This window comes from Cricetulus griseus, assembly GCF_003668045.3.
Source record: "Cricetulus griseus strain 17A/GY chromosome 1 unlocalized genomic scaffold, alternate assembly CriGri-PICRH-1.0 chr1_1, whole genome shotgun sequence".
Taxonomy (NCBI): Eukaryota; Metazoa; Chordata; class Mammalia; order Rodentia; family Cricetidae; genus Cricetulus; species Cricetulus griseus.
The window spans coordinates 227,685,605-227,706,830 of NW_023276807.1; the positions used below are offsets into that span (position 1 = coordinate 227,685,605).

General features: G+C 37.0%; 1 protein-coding gene across 1 annotated transcript in view; it reads right to left on the reverse strand.

Annotated features, from left to right (window-relative positions):
• Positions 1-4,479: 4,479 nt before the first annotated feature.
• Positions 4,480-21,226, reverse strand: part of Rb1 (RB transcriptional corepressor 1) — a 132,795-nt gene continuing 116,048 nt past the window's right edge. Inside the window, 8 exon segments of the mRNA XM_027390147.1 lie at positions 4,480-6,388; positions 9,412-9,461; positions 10,251-10,393; positions 13,752-13,782; positions 16,756-16,919; positions 17,026-17,139; positions 18,226-18,330; positions 20,916-21,061. Of these exon segments, the coding sequence (XP_027245948.1) occupies positions 6,315-6,388; positions 9,412-9,461; positions 10,251-10,393; positions 13,752-13,782; positions 16,756-16,919; positions 17,026-17,139; positions 18,226-18,330; positions 20,916-21,061 (827 nt within the window). The 3' untranslated portion in view covers positions 4,480-6,314.

Genomic DNA, 21,226 nt, shown 5'->3' on the forward strand with positions numbered 1-21,226 from the left:
TTGACGAACAACTTCTCTGTAATTAGCAGTGTTGATAGAGTTACATCTGGCCAAATTCTTGCTTTTGTTCACAAGGATGGCCATCAGTCTTCTCCATCTACCTAACTCAAAGTTCACAGTAGAAGGCACTAAGTGCTCACCTGGGTATGACACACTTGAAAAATGAAAATGCACCCAGCCTCACTCCAGTGGAGATTCTCTCTCTCCCAGCAGATATTGGTTGTAAACAGCTTCTTGGTTAGCAGTGGTGGGACTCTGTGTCCACTTCCCCTTCTCCAACCAGGAACCGACCGGTCTAGTGTGAGCTTGCACAGATCTTGTTCATGCTGTCAGTCTCTGATTTCATATGTACATTTGCCCTGTTGTATCAGCACAAGCCCCATGCTCAGGAGTAGCTGGCTAACATAAATAGATTCCATGACTCCATGCTTTTCTGTTGTTTAGTTTTCGTATTTTTTGTCATTTTAGTTGGTTGGTTGTCCTTTTTTGTTTGTTTGTTGAGAGAGAGAGAAAGAACACTTAGTTGGGTAGGTAGGAAAGTTGGGATGTTCTGGGAGAAGCTGAAGTAAGGAAAGAGTATAATGAAGACATGAAAAATAAAGTACCACTTAAAAAATGAAAATGTCATTATAGTTAGCATTTCTTCCTTTGAGTCACTTAGGTTATCTTGGAGGCACTGACATTTTCTTCTCTGGAGAAATGTTCCTTTATTCAGCTGGCTAATACATAGTTCCACAAGGAATGTTGTCACTCCCATATTTTAAGCCTCTAACACAGTGCCTTGTATATAAAAGGCTTACTTACTGTCAATGTCAAAAGTATGCTGAGAAGGTTGGGTGAAGGAATAAACAAAATAGAAGTCTATGATTGAGATTCATATTCTTTAGTTCGTAGTTCAGAGAAATGGTAGCTAACTTAGAGCATTATTAGAATTCACAAAGGCCTCCTCGAATTGTCAAAGGCCCAAGGGCTAATTTTAATTTTCTACTTTTCAAGTTATTAACTTCTCATATGGCATTACTGATAAGTATTAATTCTGTTATTTCTGGAATCATCTGTCTTATGTAATTGCATAAATTCATTTACTTTTCTTTATATTAAGGAGGAGGGTCTTCCTCTGTAAGATATTTTTTTTGTAACTAGCTTTTATATCACTATAAAACAGGTCTCTTAACCTGGCACTAGTAAATACTATATGGGAAAGAACTAACATATTTCATGGGTAGCACTAATATGATGGAGAAAGAGTTTTTAGACCATAACAAGCCACCCTGTAGCAAAAAAGAAACTAAATAAGATGTAGTGTTAGATTCTTTTGAGTGTCTCACAATATATTATGTAAAGGAAACCTTTTTGGAAATAGAAATCTTGTTCTCATATATAATTATTTGATAATAAAGTACTTACTTGAAGATAGAACAAATTGTGTTTTTAAACTGTTGAAAAACAAAAAAATAAGGTGTCAACCTTCTGTCTCAAAGGCATATAAAAATCTTTTATGGTCTGTGCTTGTTTTGTTGAAAGCAGATATTCAGATGTCTTATAGCAAAGCTGACACTAAGACATAAATGTTTCTTATTTTTAAAAATCCAGTATTATTCATTTTATTGCCTTTTCTGGCTGTTGGTAAGCTTACTGTATTAGGATTCTCTAGTCACAGAATTTATGGAATGAGATGACTTACAGGCTGCAGTCCAGCTAATCTGTCTGCAGTCCAGCTAATCTAACAGTGGCTAGCTGTGAACAGAAAGTCCAAGAATCTAGTAGTCACTCAGTCTACAGGACTGGATGTCTCAGATGATTTCTGTATCTGCTGGAATCCTGAAGTAGACACCAATGCCCACTGAAGGAATGGATATGCTAGCGAGGCAAGGGCAAGCAGGCAAATACAAAAGCTTCCTTCTTCTATGTCCTTACATAGACTTCCAGCAGAAGGGATGGCCCATATTAAAGTATGTCTTCCCGCCTCAAAATCTGAATTAATGGCCTGTCTTCTGCCTCAAGATGCAGATCAAAGTTGTGCATCTTCCTACTTCAAAGGTCCACACTAGAAGTGGATTCATCCACTACACACTAAGCAGATAATCTCTCACGGGTGTACCCTCCATTTTTCGATTATAGTTCATTCCAGATATAGTGAAGTTGACAACCAAGAATAGCCATACTACTGCTGTGATATCATGACCAAATGACACTTGGAAAGGAAAAGGTTTATTTCAGCTTGCAATTATCAGGACAGGATCTGAAGTAGAGGCTATGGAAGGGGGTGTTGCTTACTAGCTTTCTTTCCATGGCTTGCTCAGCCTGCTTGCTTATATAACCCAAGACCACTTAACCCATGGTGATACCTCACACAATGGCCTGGGCCATCTCAAACCAATCAATAAGAAAATGCCTGACAGACTCACCTACAGACCAGTCTTAGGCATTTTCCCAATTTCAAGTCCATCTTTCCAAGCTTGTGTCAAGTTGATATAAAACCAAACAGGAAAGTCACTTGTTTTGAAGGTATAATTTTGTGTACAGTTTTATAATTTTACATAACAACTAAGAAGATATAGAACTTTCCTTGTCCCCTGCCTTAACGACATGTGTTAATTTGCCACTTTCTGCATCTCCCCCAGAGTGGTAGATTTGTTATAGCTGATGATGAAAACCTCTACATAACCTTATCCATGAAGGCCAGTTTGTAAGTTTCACTCTTGCTGTTGTACATTCTGTGAGTTTGGAAACATCCTAACTCATCTCTGCTGTTACAGTACACATGAAATAGTTGTGATCTACCTATCCATTCTTTTTCTTCCCCCAATCTCTGGCGACCAATGGTCTTTTTAAGATTTTCTTAACATATACAAATGTCTTTCCTGCTTCTATGTAGGTATGTGCACCACATATGTGTCTATTACCTGTCAAGGGCATACGAAAGGGCTAGATTCCCTGGAACTAGAATTCTGGATGATTGTGAACCATGAAGGCACAGGGAACTGAATCCAGGTTCTCTGCAAGAACAAGTGCTCTTAACTGCTGAGCCATCTTCATCCCCACAGTGCTATTTTTCTGTCTTTATGGTATCACCTTTCCCAAGACATCACTGAAATCTGAGCATGCAGTTTTTTCACACTGATTTCTTTTATTTAGTCACAGACACTTCAGATTCCTCCATTGTCTTTCCATGGCTTAACAGATTTTTTTTCTTTTTCTTTCTTTCTTTTTTTTTTTTTTTGCTGGATGTACTAGTTTATCCGTATCACTTACTAAAATATATCTCGATTGTTTTTAAGATTTGGCAATTGTGAATAAGTGATCAAACAACTTTGTGTAGACATGTTCCCAGTTCCTTTTGGTAAATAAATCGCAAGGAGTGTGATTGTGTGATCTTATGGTAAAGTTATGTGTAGTTTTGTAAGACACTGCCAAGCTGTATTCCCACTAGCAGTGAAGGAGTTCTGTTGTCAGCAGCACAGAACTTTGGTAGTGTTGGTGGTTCAAATTCTAACCATTCTAACAGATGTGTAGTGCTGCGCTGTCTTCCTTTGCATCTCCTGGATGGTGTATGATGTGGAGCATCCCTGCATGTGCCTATTTGCCATCTGCTGTTTCTTTGGTTATCTATCTGGACAGGTCTTTACTCATTTTTAAATGAAATAATTTTCTTTTTGTTGAGCTTTAAGAGTTTTTTGTGTATTTCAGGTAACAGTTCTTTATTGGATGTATCTTGTTTGTCTCTACCTCCTCTCTACCTCTTTTTAAAAGTTTTACTTATGCCTTCTATATAAGCCATGCTGGCCTTCCACACATACCTTCCTGACTCAGCTGGTTAGTGCTGTGCTTACAAGCACTCACCTCCACCCCCAGTTTTTTGTTTTCTGTTTTTTGTTTTTTTGGTCCTGTGGTTTTGTTTTTGTTTTTGTACCCCTGTCTAATGGAGGCAGCGCAGTGCAGTTTCAAAAGAGGTGTCTCTTTTGAAACTCAGTCCTACATCTGGAGTCACCGAACTCACTACCTTACTATTAGCCTCCTGTCATGTTTGGATAGATTTACTGTTTATCAACAAAGAAGGGCCTGCAGCAACCAGCTGGCAGTTAAATAGCAACCTACTGTTTCATCTGGCTCTTTCTTTGTGCCCTACTGTACTAGTTGCTTTTAAGGCTTCCCAGGGCCTCCCTTTTTTCCCCACCTGTTTCTGACAGGGTCTCATAAAACACACAACTACTTAAACAAATTCATTTCACAAATTGAGGCAAAAGGAAACAGAATTAATATGTATGTATAAATACACAAATATAATAATGTATAATCTCGTATGTATGTACGTACGTATGTGTGTATGTATGTATGTATGTACGTACATATGTCTGTACATATGTATGTGGACCTAAAAGCACATCTCTATAATTCTGAGGATCATCAGAATGAATGAGATGTTAGGAGAAAGCTCACAGACATAAAACACTTAGCACAGAGACCATATCACACCAGTAAGGCTCTTACCAACTAGTTTATTTTAAAATAGATAAAACTATTATAGAAAATAGGAACATAGCAATTTTGAATGTATAGTTTTAACCAGTACAAAAACAAAACCAATAGTGCAGTGTCTGCAGCCTTAAGAAATGTCAATACAGGATCTTTGAAAATTCCTATAATTCTGTCACTAATTCTAACTTGAACTTACTAGCAAAAGACCTAAAAGTATGGTAAGCCCTTAACCGAAAACCTAACTAATCTGTAGGATGTTCATGCAAAACTTAATGAGAAATGGAGGAAGCTGTCTATTGCTTTTGTTATCGAGATAACTATTAAACTAGTAAAACCGAAACTAAACTGAGGAGAAAATCGAAGTTTGTTTTCTAACAAGACCAGATTTCTTTCCAAAAAGTATGGAGTTTAGAAAAAGTGATTTTCTTAACTGCTAGCTGATGCTACCTTAAATATCACCTATTTTAAATTATACCATCTCTAAATAAGTTAATCCCACAAGATAATTTAAATACACCTTTAGGTGGAGGGGGTGAAGGGAGTGCCTCTTTTCAATGCAGCTATTTTCATTTGAAGCTTTTTCACAGAATCAGAGAGAATGTTAATGCCTAACTTATTTATAAACACCTTTGATTACTCGAAGTAACGTCGGACTAGAAATAGTGTGGCTTTGAACAAGCCAATGTTATTAGACCAGATTGGCTTAAAAACAAAAAAACAAAAAACAAACAAACAAAAAAAAACAGGTAACTGCCAGTTCAAAAGATACCTGGAAGACATGTACCATTCCAGAGAAAACACAAACTTTCCCAAATTTAGGAGAGCAGAATAATTGTTGAGGTGCAATTAGACACTTACTTCTATGAGGGGAAAAAAAAGAAGGCTCCTATAGCTAACAGTCTACTTGTGGAACAAAATTAATTTGTATCTTGATTCTTCAGGACCCAGAAACATTAGAAAGTGCACTTGGGTTGTACTGTACTTGGGTCCTCTGCAGCACAGTTGTGGTCAGACTTGACTTTCAAGTACTACATGGGTACTTAAATTCAGTTATCTGAATGATTAAAAGGAAAAAAATAACCTGGAATATTATCAATAATCTTCAGTTAAAGCATGAGTTGGATGAATAAAAGAATCAATTCTTACAGGTTCTGAGGTATGAAATCGGTGTCAGTAGTAAGACAGTATCATATGTTTATACTTTTTTTTTTTGCTTGTATTTCAAAGGTAAAATATGTAAAACAAACACACAGTACATTAGATTCTAATATCAAAATAAGCCCAATGTGTAGAAATTAGTATTTTTCCGCGGTTTGTAACAATCTGTGTCAGTAGAAGAGCCAAGATAATTTGGTTGATGTGGACAGTCAATCAACTTGCATCTGGAAGACAGGACACACTTTCTAAGGGTATTCACGTTAAATTAAAAAAATACATATAAATTAATAAAACCAAGAGCAAACATCACACATGTGCCATGAGGAAAGGCAAAGTAGTCAGCCAGGCATAAGGGGCTGTAGGACCCCTCTCCAGAGGCAGCCTCACTTCTGAGGGCAGCAGGCTCACGTTGGAAATGCAAACGATCTGCTTTCATGTTTTAAATGGCATGATCTGCACAAGATTCTCAATCCTGTGTATTATCAACTCTATACCATTGATTACAACATTGAAGTGGCTTAGGAAACATCCACACAAATATTCAACTTGTACCTGCACATTTTATATCTATAACATGAGTAAACACGGCCATTAGCAGAACCTGGGAACTACAGTCACATCCATGAGACATGAGTCACATGTCCCCAGGGTCCACAGTGTCCAGAGTCCTGAGATCCTCACTTTTCTTCCTTGTTTGAGATATCCATGATATCATTCATTTTCTGCTTTTGCATTCGTGTTCGAGTAGAAGCTGAAAAAGCAACAGATAATATTGACAGTGCTGAGGATGCTGGGTAAACAGACCAGCAGCTACTATGTCTCCCATGCTCATGTTAAGTAGCTGGAGCTCTGAACCCTGCAGTAGAGTTTTTTGGTTTCCACATGGAGTCTTGCTCTATGGCCCATATTCTACTTGGATTCATGCTCCTCCTGTCTAGGTTACCAAGTGCTGGGATTACTATGTCAACCTAACCTTTTAAAAGCCAGATTCCCCTGTTAATTTTTTTTCAAGCTATAGTACCATAATATGTCTGTCTGTGTGTATGTCTGTATTGCTTGTGTGTATGTATAAATTATAAAATAAATCTGGGAAGAGTTGGAGAAGGATGAATGATCAAAACACACCATATAACATTCTCAGAATGTAATAAATAAAAATATATAATGTATACCTCAAATAAACATTTTTAAAAACATCATTTTCTAAAAAAAAAATATCATTTTCTTTGTGACCCACCCCCAAATACAGCTATGTACATTCCTACATGTCCCTCATTGCAAACCACTAGTCTATAGACACTGAAGTCAAGTTTGGTCACTGAAACAGACTAGAACCACAACTCCTGGCCTGCAGTGTGAATGTTGTATTTTCTATAATGGTAGGCAATCCTCTGGCCCCAAACCTTTTTTTTTTTTTTTTTTTTTTTCTTTTTTCCTTTTTGAGATAGATTAAACTGGGCATGGGCATTTTAAAAATGATTAACTGTTAGTTATAATATGGTCAAAACCAGAACACTTTAAGTTACTAAAAACAAAACAATCTTTTGACTTTACACATAAAAACCATGTTTTTATATACAAAATAAAGTAGAAGTAAGACCTCTGAGGAAACAAATGAGAAGAGGAAGAGCCACAAAAGGGAAGGTAGGAGGATGGGATGCCATGCTCTTAGGACTGGAAAGATGGCTCAGTTTTTAAAAGCAAGATGCTCTTGTATATACCATTCCCAGCACCCATGCCTGGATGCTTACAACTGCATGTAAATTCATGTATGTACATATGCATGTACGTACACACACACACACACACACACACACTTAAATCTAACCAAAAAACAAATTCTTGATTTATAGGCAGACATTCTTAAAAAAAAAAAAAAAAAAAAAAAAAAAAAAAAAAAAAAAAAAAAAAAAAAAAAAAAAAAAAACCAGGATATGGTTCTCTGGGCAAGAATCTGCATTTATTTCCCAGTGCTAAAAACCAATTAATTACAAATATTCACGTCATCCCAGAATGACCTTGAAATTCTGATCCTCCCATCTCACCTCCCAAAGTGCTGGGATGAGTGTACCACACCTGGTTTAGTACAGGGTTAAGGATGAACCCAGCAGAGAGCTAGCCTATCTTGTCCCCAATTTTCCTGTTGCAAAAAAAGCCTAAACTTCAGCCTGCCAGAGGGACTGGAGATCATAGCTCTGTGTGTCACCAGGAAATGACTGAATACAGCTACAGACCAGACTTCTCTATAAAAGACATCATCTTACAGCTTTCTGCCCCTTGTAATGTGGGTTTGTGGGCTCCAAAAATACTTGTAAGCATTCCAAGGTTTGAATTTCTTTACATGTACACTGGCGGGGGGTAGGGGTGGGGAGGAGGAACACGGACAACTATTTAAAAAATAAAATAGAAATGTATTAATTGATATAACTAATATTTTGAATGTTTGGTATATTTGGTATATTGGCTCAAACAGCATATTAAAGAAAAAGGCTTAAAATCAGCCAGAAGCACAGTTCTGCTGTGTGCTTTCTACTGCAGCTGGCATCTCCAAAGCCTGGCTCTACATCCCCATCATACTCACTGACACTACCCACCAGCAGCTATGAAATGTTTTTACTCTTTCCAAGTAAGTCCTTTGTTTTTTGTGTGTTTTTTTTTTTTTTTTTTTTTTTTTTTTGCCTATTACAGTTTCTTGAACCAGCTACACTCTATGTACCTAAGACAACCAGAAATACTAAGCAAATACTGCCTTCTTCCATCTATTTGGTTATTTATAGTGTCACACTAGTTTAGGATGAAATTACATTTGTCTTAATATTCCAAAAATAATTTACTCACTTTATTTATTGTGTATACACATGTGTCTGTCCATTGCAGTGCTGAGGACTTAACTCAAGACCTGTGCACACTAGACAGCAAACACTCTGTCACTCAGTGACAACCCATGACAATACCACTCTAAATTCCTGTCATGCTGACATGTGGAACATGACCTGATCTTAATTTTAAAAATTCTGCTTTCCATTAATGAAAAACTCTGTTTGAAATGGTCTCAATTCTTGCAAGATTAAGGGAGTTCAACAAACCTGTGGTGGTTTGCCCATGCTCCGTGGATGGCTCTAAAGCTGTGTGCATACCACCACCACTAACAGGACTCAGTAGATATTAAAAAGGAAGAAGAGCCAGGCATTGGTGGCACACGCCTTTAATCCCAGCACTCGGAAGGCAGAGGCAGGCAGATCTCTGTGAGTTCGAGGCCAGCCTGGTCTCCAGAGCGAGTGCCAGGATAGGCTCCAAAGCTACACAGAGAAACTCTGTCTCGGAAAAAAAAAAAAAAAAAAAAAGCAAAATAAAACTCATGTAGGAGTGGACGAAAAATAAAAATGCCAAAAATTAAAAAAAAAAAAAGGAAGAAGAGAGACAAAGTTGGGAGTAGAATCTGAGAGGAGTGGTCTGGGAGGGGTGGAAAGATGGGCAGTGAGGATCAGATATGATCAAAATACATTGTAAACATGTATAAAATCTCAAAAAAAAATTTAAAATACAGATTAACATGAGTGTAAGACTACTCAACGGCTCTTGAGAAGCGTGTTGATAACCTTCACTTGGTAGCACGGACTTAGTGTACCAATGTGAGAGCTAAATATATACTCCTGTCTGAACTGTATTTTAAATGCAAAAGTAAGTGTGGATTCCTTCATAGATTGAAAAGGTTTTCTTCAACGAAAGCAGCTACTTCTTCCCTGTATGCACAGTGAGGGAGTAAGTACTTACTCATTTCTGCCAGTTTCTGTTGGAATTTGGACTCTGCTGGGAGATGTTTACTGTAGATGGAAAAAAAAAACCTAAAATATTTCAAAAGCATACATATAGCTTCCTAGTAAATCTACTTTCAAGGACATTTTATGCTATTATTTTGGTTTAATCAAAAGCTTCTCAAGTTATCTAAAATAAAGACGTCTCTAATTCATGATCCTATACATTTGTAGTGGTTCTTATAAAACACAATGTTTAGTATTTTTTTTCAAGAGGAAGAATTTTTAAATATAGTGGCAAAACTAACGAATTTGTAACAATAGCCTTGTAAGACCACATGTATACTTTTACTCTCTCTTTTTTTTTCCTTCTTCTAGACTGGTTTCTTTGTGTAACAGCCCTGGCTGTCCTGGAAATCGCTTTGTAAACCAGGCTAGCCTTGGACTCACAGAGATCTACCTTCCTCTGCTTCCCAAGTGCTGGGATTAAAGGTGTGCGCCACATGTAGACCTCTAACAACTGACTCATCATGAATTTCCACAGATGACGTCGGATTTCCACAGTGGTTCCCACTCTACCGCTTCATACTTGGTATGTTGTTTTGGGCTTATTTTTCAAGACAAGGGCTTACTTCATAGCTCTGGCTGCCCTTGAACTCACAGAGATCTGCCTGTCTCTCTGCCTTCTAAGTGCTGGGATTAAAGGCGTGCATCACCATGAACCACATCTACTCTTTTTTAGCTGTTCTCACAACACAGAAAACTGACAGGACAAGGACTGAGGGGACTCAGGACAGTGCTGAGACTGCCTCTGTTCCCAGCTCAGCTACCTGGAGCAAGCATCTCCATGATTCCTACCTTCCATCTGCTTCATCGGATCCCTCAATGTCAAAGCGCAGCTTTTTCAGTGGCTTGGGAGGGTTGCCACCTTCAGCACTTCTCTTGAGCACTCGGTCACTATTACACACCATCTGGTTTATTTTCTGGAACTTCTCAGATGTCTACAATTTACAGAGTTCTTATTTAAAATCATTAAATAATAGCATTGTGAAGTTAGCAGCTGCAAATTTTGAGGTATGTCAAAACGCAGGCAGAAGTAATGTCTTAATTTTAATTTTCTCTCTTACTGGACTAAATGACAGATTTTAAAAGAATGCCAATTCTGCCTTCATTAAACATCCATGCCTCCTGAGTCCTCCCATCTCTTTCAAGCAGCTCTGATTCTCTCTGTCATCCCTGTGCTGTCAAACTGTGGCTCAGCCTGTGGCCTTGCTGGGACTCACCCACACATGAAACAAGGGCTTTTTCACAGAAGCAGTAGAGCTAAGTTAGATTTAAAGTACTACATAATGAAAAGGAAGGCTGCATGGAACTGTGATTCATTTCATGGGTGGTGTGTTGACCCATCATATGTTAATGTATTACAAATCACCACTGGTTATGGCATTTGTTGAAATGTTGATAAATCATCAAGGTTTTTAACTTGAATAGTCAAAGACTTCACAAATTTAGTTCAGGTAATATCACTGTAGCTGACATGAGTTTGGTAAGACGTGCCAGAACAGGCACACCACCCCATCTCACCCAGCCAATAAGTATGTGGAAACAGTCCATCTCTTAGCTTCCTTTTCAAGACTGTCTCAGACATGCACATTACATGTTATTTGAACCAACAAATGAAACAGAGTTGCATATAGAAGTTAAATGTGATCTGATTGGTGCATTAGACAGGATGGGCTTCATTTAATGAAAATGTATTTAGAGTACATATCAGCATGACAGAAACTTAGTCCCATGGCCCTATTAATATCTGGATGAATAAACATTTTCTCCATTGTTTTACAAGTTGTAGTCAGCAAAAAGTTTGATAGCCTGTTACACATCTGTCTAGCTCCAGTTGTACTTACATTATTCCACAGCTCCTTTGTGAAGCTTGGCAGCTGTAGCCCATCTTGAATTGGATGTCACAGCACTGAGTATTTGTAAAATTGACTTTTACACTTCATTTAGCAAACAAACTCCAACCTACCTCTAGAGCAATGGTTCTCAACCTATGGGTTGCAACCCTTCTGGCAAATTTCTATCTCCAAAAGTATTTATATTATAATTTATAACAGTAGCAAAACTATAGTCACAAAGTAGCAACGAAAGTAAACTTATGGCTGGGGGATCAGCACAACATGTGGAACTGTATTAAAGGGTTGCAGCATCAGGAAGGTTGATAACCACTGACAGAGTATGCTTTCATGTGTGCACACATCTGTTCTCTTTTTCTCTTTCCTCTTTCTGCCTCCCTTTTTCTTTTTCTCCTTTGTTTTCCCCTAAAACAACATTTTTGTGATATAGCCCATGCTGACTTACAAATCACTGTGTAGCCCATGTTAGCCACAAACTCTTTTAAACATTTTTTCCCTTACTGGAAATAGATACTGTTCATAAAATATTTTTTGATCAGTTTCACCTCCCCAACTTCTGTGAGATTTCCCCCATTTTCCTTTCCACTGAAATTCATATTCTTTTTGCTTCTTGTTAGAAAACAAATATGCATCTAAATATAATAAATTAAGATAGAATAAACTAAGATAGGATAAAACAAACAGAACAAAAAGAGCCAAAGAAAAAGCACAAGGTACACATGTAGATGGAGAAACAGTATCGTTAAGAATCCCTTAAAACATAGAACTGAAAACTGTAATATATACACAAAGGACCCGTAACATTAATTAAAAAAAAAAAAAAAAGAAGAAGAAGAAGAAGCCCTATCAAAACCTTATGAGACAAAGAACTTCCATTTGTGTAAAATCTACTGCTGGGCATGGGACCTGCCCTTAAGAGTGGTTTGTATCCCCAGAGAGACTAATTTTTCATTTGTGAGTAGTCACAAATTCTTAATTCTACTGCTTGTCTCCCAAGTGCTGAGATTACAGATATATATCATTGTGCTTGGCTCATCATAAAACCAATTATTTAAAAACAAAATATTATTATTATTATTATTGTTATTAATTATTATGTGTGCATGATATGTATGAACATGAGCATGTGTGCCATGTGCACATGCCAGGTCAGAGAACAAACTTTTGGAGTCAGTTTTCTCCTTCCAGCTTTTATGTGGACTCTAGGATCAAATTCAGGCCACTAGTGTTATGCAGCAAGCGCCTTTACCCTGTGCATCATCGCACTATCTCAGTTTCTTGTTTGTCAGAGAAAGACTAGCACTGAGAGGAAGGAAAGAAATGAGTGTGGCAAAGTGGGGGTGGAGAGAAAAAAATAAATGAATGAGCATTAGAGCACTGTATGTGTAGCTAGACATATGCCACTAATGTGTGCATGTGTTTCCTTTCAGAGTACCTCATTTTAAATCATGAATTACTTATTTTCAAAACTTGTGTAAACATTTATATGAGATTATATACATGTGGTACCATGTGGCTTTTGTCTTCCTGCTCCTAAAACCCTTAGAACTTCCTGAGTGATAAGGAAGATAGGCCATCTTTTGTTCTAGGAGAGACCCCTGATGGGCCCCTAGATAGGATCAGCATGGGGTCAGAGTGTCAGAAAGACAAGCCATGATTAGAAGCTGGGAATTTTCAACCACAGTTCCTAACTTCTAGGGTGGGGAAAGTGGGTAGAGATGTAGTTAATCAACTATTTGTACAGAATAAAATTCTTCAGCATCAGGGTTGGGATAGCTCTTGAGTTACTAACTCCACGGGAACAGGTTAGGGAACCCAGCGGACATCACCCTATGTGTCTCATCATCTGGCACTCATCTGTATCCTTTGTAATAAACTGTTAATAGACAGTAAATTTTATAAATATTCTAGCAAATGGTTAAGCTGGAAAGGAAAGATGTTACAGGGATCCTCTGACTTTTAGCCAGTTTGGATGGAAAACCGGTATAACACTTGTGACTGGCAGCTGGTAGCAGTTAATGATCTTAGCCCTGATCCAAAGACAACTGGGTAATCAAGTCAAACTGAACTGAGCTGGGTGACACCAGCTTTATATAGGGTTGAAGAATACACAATTTACTTTCAGAGCACTATGAACATAAAAATGCTGAATGACTATTTATATGAATATTATCTAATTCCAGGGAAATGTTTATAAATCTCAGATGACTTTCTCAACTTTATATACCATGACTAGAGGACAATTCTAGGCAATTGCACCTATAAGCTCAAATTATGGGAGTCTCCCATTTGTTTTGTAGTTGCAATATAAACCACAGATGTTCATATACAGATGTCCAACAACAAACCAAAAAATAAAGGGAGATGCAGGAGCACATAGCACTTGCATCCTATTGCCCAGTATATTTTATGAAATCATTTTTTCATAGAAAGAAATACTCACCCCAAATGATTCACCAATTGAGACCAAGATTCTGTCAAGTTAAGATAAAATGTGAGTTAATGGTGAAAAATCAGACACAAACTGTGCAGATGTGCAGAGATGAGCACAGACACATCATTCTCAATCACCAGGGATCACAGGTTTTCTGTCCCTGAAATCACTGAGACCTTGTACACATTAAGGATTATTGTACTAGTGCTAGTGCAATTAAAACATAACTAGTCAGGTGTGGTGCTGAGGATCAAACCCAAAGCTTCAAATATGCTAGTCATGCATTCTACCTTTGAGCTAAACCCCCAGACCTCTTAGATTTGCAACAATAACTCAGGGTTTACAGAACACAATTCTGCCATGGCCCACATTTAAAGAGGATTTTTACAAAGCTTTAAGATTATCTTTGCTTAGTTCTTCATAAATCAAAAATTTAAGTTATATTTGATACAAACTTGTAAGTCAATAAATAAAATCTGAAAGACCAGTAAGATGGCTCAGCAGGTAAAAGCACTTGCAGCCAGGCCTGATGACTTGAGTTGGGTCCTGAAACTCATGGCAGGAAAAAATTACTCCAAGGAGTTGTGCTCTGACTCCCACACATGCACAGTAGCATGCCTGGCCCCAAGTAAATGAAATAAATATAAAACAAAACAACAATAATAATAACTTTAAAATTAAGAAGGTCTGGTGAGATGGCTCAGCAGGTATAGGCACTTGCTACACATACATGGCCACCTGAGGTCCTGCACCAAAACCCACAAATAAAGGTGAACAGAGAGAATAGATTCCACAATGGTTTCCTCTGACCATCACATGTGTGCCATAGCATGCAGGCCCCACTCCCCCCAATAAATATTATTTTAAAAATTTATGCTTACAAAGTAATAATCAGCTTTAATTAGGATTTATATTGATATGTAGTAAAAAACTATTTTTATGTATTTTATAATCAGAGATCCTTACTCTATTTCTTGTCATTTTAACCATAACTTTTATGGTTTGGTTTTGTTTCTCAGTACAGGGGGTTGAAACTGGGGTCTTGTATATGTTAGGCTAGTGCTCTGCTAACAAGCTACATTCCAAAGGTTCTTTTGACAGATCTCACTGAGTTGCCCAGCAGGTCCTGAACTTGGGATACTCTGTCTTCAGCCTCCTAAGCAAGTAAGATCACAGGTCTATGTTACCAGACTCAGTTATAAGTTATATTTTTGATAATAAAGTTGAAAAAGTGTTTTTTCATATAGGCCAGTAAGGATACAAAAATATACACATGGAACTAGTAGCTATGTAGATTTTATTATCTTCCATTTCCTTGATAAGTGACATCCTTCCATACATATTTGATCAATCAGAATACCTAAATATGCTGCATGAACAGAATGCTACAATTCCCTAAAGCCTCATCAGTGATTTGCCAATTAGAGTGTTTACAATGTGACTTTTTTTCCTAAAATGAGCACCAAAGAATGCTGGGCATGGTGGTTCACCCCTGTAATCTAAGTACATGGGAGGCTGAAGCAGTAAGACTGCTGTGAATCTGAGGCTATCTTGGGCTACATATCGAAAGATCTAGCTTCAAACAAGAAAAAAGTAAACATGCAAATTAAGATCTAGATATACACAGGAGCCTTCCATCATATATCCACTTATTTTTTTACTTAATATTTTCCCACAGAGTTTGAAATTTTAATCACAAGTATGCTTACTCATGTAATTAAATGTACTACACAGGAATTTCCTAAAAAGCTAATAGAGCTCTTTTCTCCTCACTTGTTTTTCTTGTCCACCAGGTACAAACTACAGGTACTAAGAATTTCTGATGATACTGCATTAATTATACTAGGTAATTGGCCTCCTACTTTATAAACATCAAGCCAATTTCAAATAGCCCATGATAACACATAATTAGTCAAATGAAGGACTTCAAAGCCAGAGATATGATTTGTCATTGTACAAAATCTTTCATCTGAGAATTTTAAATAGCTTCACATTCATTTTGCTGAGCCACAGAGCCCTACTGAAACAGAAATGGCCAATGTAATGTAAGAAATCCACCAACAGAATTAAGAAAGGTGGGTTTTCTTAATTGACTGTAATCTACACTTAATAAGACCTCATTTAAAAAACTTCATTATTATTGTTACTGTGTGTGTATAAAGTCAAGAGAACAATTTTAGGAAGCTGGTTCTTCTCCTTTTATCATGGATCCAGGAACTGAACTTGTCATTAGGTATGTGTGGCAAGTACTTTTGTGGGTGGTCCATGTTGCCAGCCCTTATCACTCCATTTTCATAACAAGCAAAATCCTAAGATCCATAGAGTTTACAGTAAATTTAAAATAAAGAATCTGGGCATGATGACACACGTCTTTAATCCCAGGGCTCAGAAGTAGAGGCAGGTGGATCTCTGAATAGTAGCCTGCCTGGTCTACATAGCAAGTTTCAGACCAGCCAAGGGGGCTATATAGTGGAGACCCTGCTTAAAACAAACAAACAAACAAACAAACAGATAAACGTTGTTAAGCTAAAATGATCTACTTTGATGGATTACAAAACTATTAGTGTTTTAGCTGTGATATGGCGGCACATGCCTTTAATCCCACACATGGGAGGCAGAGGATCTCTGTGAATTTGAGGCTAGCCTGATCTACAGATTGAGTTCCAGCACAGCCAGAGCTGTTACACAAACAAATTATATCTCTACCCCTGCTCTGCAAAACAAGCAAACAAACAAAACCCCAAAAAACTATCAGTGTTTTGAGGCACACATGAATATTGGTTCTTAAGCTATGTACAGATGAGACCTCAGCAGCTTGGCAAGCCTGAAGAGGTAAACACATTTTCTTCCTCCCCAAATTCTTTCCAGGCATTTACTTAATGTACATAAGGAAATTAGATACCCAACAGCCTAGCCCACTTTAAACAAAGATAGCTTTACATTTTTGTGCTTAAATCAAAATTAACAACATAAGTGTTATTTTTTTTCAGCATTCCTTTAAAAAGGAACCAACCTTGATCTTGGAGTCATTTTTGTGGGTGTTGGCAGACCTTCTGAAGTTTTATAAGGACTCTTTAGGGGTGATATATAGATGTTACCTCCAGGAATCCGTAAGGGTGAACTAGAAAACTTGTAAGGGCTTCGAGGAATGTGAGGTATTGGTGACAAGGTAGGAGGCTAGAGACAAAACAAAAGGGAAAAAAAGATAACAGATCTAATGTTTTGGTAGGGAAGCATTACTCTGTTATTAGATTTCTCCAATTAAAGGATATTTTCAACATACCCTGGTGGAGGCATACTGTAAAATATTTGTTTTTAGCCTCTGCATGAAAACGGAGTTATAGAATACTATAATGGAATCAAACTCCTCTTCTCTGATTAAAACACGTTTAAAGGTCTGAGGAAAAAAAAAAAAAACATGTTAAATGAATTTAAGAAATTCTCTCTTTAAATTTGCTTTTAAAATAGTTGTACAACAGTCTTACTAAAATTCCCCACACTTTATAAAGAAAACAATAATCTGAAGAGGCTTCTTTAGATTTAGATTATAGATGCCCTATCCAAAGTGAAAAGTCACAAACGTGACCCAGAGAAAGGGGCTGACAGCCACAGATGGAGAGTTGGCCACCTCACAAGAGTGTAGATAGGCTGGGAGCAAATGCCAGGACTATAACCCCCACTATGCAGACAACATACACTGACCTGTAGCAGCCCTCGGTCTAAAGGGTTTAGGAAGTGTGCACCACTCCCTTACAAGAAGCAGACATTCAATATCAATACTTATTTTGCAACTCATTTTTACTTTATTAATTCTCCCTTTTTATTTTTTATAAGTAGTCTAGCTATGTAACTCCATACTCATGATATCTCTTTCTCTCTTATCATGCCAAGTAGGATTATAGGCCTGGGCCACTATGTCCAACTTATTGTAAATTTAATTAGGTAAAACTACAGAAATTTTATGGAATGCCTGTTATACAACTTATATAATCAGATTTAGAAAACTCCAAATATATAAACAAAAACATCATTTTCCAAAAAATTCAATGACAGACTGAAATAATAACCCATGATTCTCTGCTGCGCTCCAGGATAGTGTGAAATGTGTGTCTGTTTTACCATGATGGCCTCTCTGTGGGAAAGGAAACCAGAGACACAAAATGGGCTTGCAATGGAAGATCTTATCTTGTCTTTATAAGGGTTCACTTATACTGTTCTTTTCCAGTGGAAAATAAAAACCAATATTCTACAAAGTTTATTTCAACTATCCTGGTAATTATTATATACAAATATAATACCATTTATGAACTTCAAGTATGGATTTAGATTTCATAGTTTGTCATAGTATTCTAGTTCCACTTAAGTTGCAAATAATTAACTGGTATTACAAAATTAAATCTGAATATATGATCTCAATTAACAAGCAAAGTCAATTATGAGTGCTGATTTATTCTTGGAAGGCTTACCCTGAGAGATCACCTACCTCCTGGGCTGCGTGGGGAAGATCCTTGTATGCAGTAACGATGATTTTGAATTTAAGGTCAATGTTCTTTACTTTGCAGATGCCGTACATAGAGCACATCATGATCTAGTAAGCAGGACAGAAGCACCCAGAACTTAATCACCTTGCTCTAAAGTATCATTAGCTTTCTTTTGGCCTCAAAAGAAGGAAGTTTAACTTCTTCTAAGTTGTTCCCCCTATTCTGAATTCAGTTTGAAAGTCTGTATAAGGTATTAACAAAAACATCTGTATTTACAAAACAAAATGCAAGCAGCTAACTCAATGACTCAGGACTGGCTATCCAGTTTGTTAAGTCATCCTAACCTCAGCTCCAGTTCACTAATGTTTATCAAAAGTGTTGAAACTAGGGACTGGAGAAGTGGCTCAGAGGTTAAGAGTACTGACTGCTCTTCTAGAGGTCCTGAGTTCAATTCCCAGCAACCACATGGTGGCTCACAACCATCCGTTATGAGACCTGGTGCCCTCTTCTAATGTGCAGGTATACATGGAAGCAGAATGTTGTATACATAATAAATAAATACATAAAATCTTTAAAAAAACTAAAAAACAAAACAAAAATGAGTTTTAAAAAAAGTGTTGAAACTAGAAAAAGCTAATTGTGTGATCCATACTTTTTTTAAAAGGTCACATGAAAAAGTTTCAAGCTATGCAATGAAGTAACATGTAATAATTTGGTGTGCAAGGACATGCTGGTGACAGAGCCCGTATACTGTTAACCGTGTTCTGACTCGATCTGAATGTAGGTTGGCCTAGCTTTGTTGTTGAGCTTTCATTAGGATATATCCTTATGATAAAAGAATTTTCTCTATGGCATCTTTCAATAAAACTATTTGAGCCGGGCGGTGGTGGCACACCACCTTTAATCCCAGCACTCAGGAGGCAGAGGCAGGTGGATCTCTGTGAGTTCGAGACCAGTATAGTTCTAGGACAGCCTCCAAAGCCATAGAGAAACCCTGTCTCGAAAAACAAAACAAAACAAAACAAACAAACAAAAACCGATTTGAAATGCAAAGCTAAGATCTGGAAACGATTTGCCTAATTCAAGTATCCATCATTTCTGTAGTATTTTGCTCGCACCTGCTGTTACCAAGGATTCCTGCTCACCACTTCTTGTCCAGTGTCTGTCGACTGAGCCTCACACTGAGAATGCCATTTACAATGCAGTGTGCCAGTTGATACTTTTCTTCTACTTTAATATTTAAAGTATCACTCATAAAAATCTGAGTTGCCAAAAGCTTATTTTTCTAGGAATCTGATTGTCTAGGTTATAGAAAGTTGTAGGAACATAAAATAATAAATATCTATTTTAAAAGCCCAATGTGCTGCAACTTACACATCCATATATATACAAGTTATCCCTTTTGTAATAACCCATTTTTTTGCTTAAAATATCTTTCTTGTTGGGAACATTATCAATCTTACAAAAACAAGAGGATTATATGAGAATATTATGAAAGATTATGTACCAATAAAATAACTAAGATAAAACAGAAAAGTTTCTCAAACTATGCAAATTGCCAGACTAAAAAAATTAAATAAAACCTAATTCTGAATTATTAAACAATAAGTGTTCACAAACATGGGACTTCAGCTGTGAATTCAGTGAAATTTCCAGAAGAAAAGAATGCCCACTATCAATACCAATTCTTCAAAAACTCTTCTGAAATTAGAAACTCCCAACTAATCGTATGAAGCCAATATTTTACTGATACCAAAACCACACAGATCAATGCACAAAAAGCAAATGAATGACTCAAAATGAAATAAAAAACCATTTCCCTTATTACTTTTTTTTTTTTTTTTTTCCGAGACAGGTTTTCTCTGATTGTTTTGGAGCCTGTCCTGGAACTCACTCTGTAGACCAGGCTGGCCTCAAGCTCACAGAGATCCGTCTGCCTCTGCCTCCCAAGTGTTGTGATTAAAGGTGTGTGCCACCAACCTTATTATTAAAAAAAAACAAAATATTTGGTAATATATTTAATAAAATAAGTGTAAGGCTTGCATTCTGAAAACTATACAACATTATTGAGAGGAATTAAAACCTAAAAGAGTAGAAAAATATCACATATGCAGGGACTGAAGACTTTGTTAACATGGCAATATCCTCTCAAACTGATATATCATTCAATGCAATTTCAAAATCTTCAGAGAAAGTGACAAGTCAGTCCTAAAATTCATATGGAAATTTACATTTCAGGGTAGTTAAGTTGATCTTGTAAAAAGAATGAAGTACAACCATGTCCCTTTATTCCAAAAAGTAGAATGCTATAACAACTAAGATAGTATCTTCTCAGCAGAATAGCTGTGTAGATGAACTGAATTCAATTGAGAGTCTCAGAAATATACATCTAAAAATTAGTAAATTTCAATAGCTGCCAACAGAAAAGGAAGGAAAAAGACACATTTCAAGAAATGGTGCTGGGATGGGGATGGGGAGATCTCAGTGGAGTACTTGCCACTAAGTAAGAGGCTCTAGATAAACTCCTAACACCAGGAAAAAGAAAGAGGGTGAAAAAGAGGGAAAGAGGAGAGGTGATGATACAGATAACAGAAGTAATGTAACTGCTCACTTGAATCTAATCTTTATATGGGAAATCAGCACACAGTAAATAGGAAGAAATAAATGGTGGTGAAGTGACTGACTTTCTTACCTGGTCTAAATGCCGGTCTTTCATGAGCTCATACTCATTTTGCAGTGTATGCTGAAACAGAGTCCAGATAATATGCTCTAGTTCTGGATGGTCAGACAGAAGGCGTGCACATAGTGTATTTAGGCGGAGATATGCTAGACGGTACACTGCAGATATAAGGAAATGAAGCCTGTTTACTGTTCATTTTCAACTTTGAATGGATATTTTAAAACATTAAATTCCTTTACAATATAAGTAGCATTTTAACAATAAACTAGCCTCTAAGACTATTTTCCTTATGAATAATGATCCTTAGTATTAGCAGTGTTACA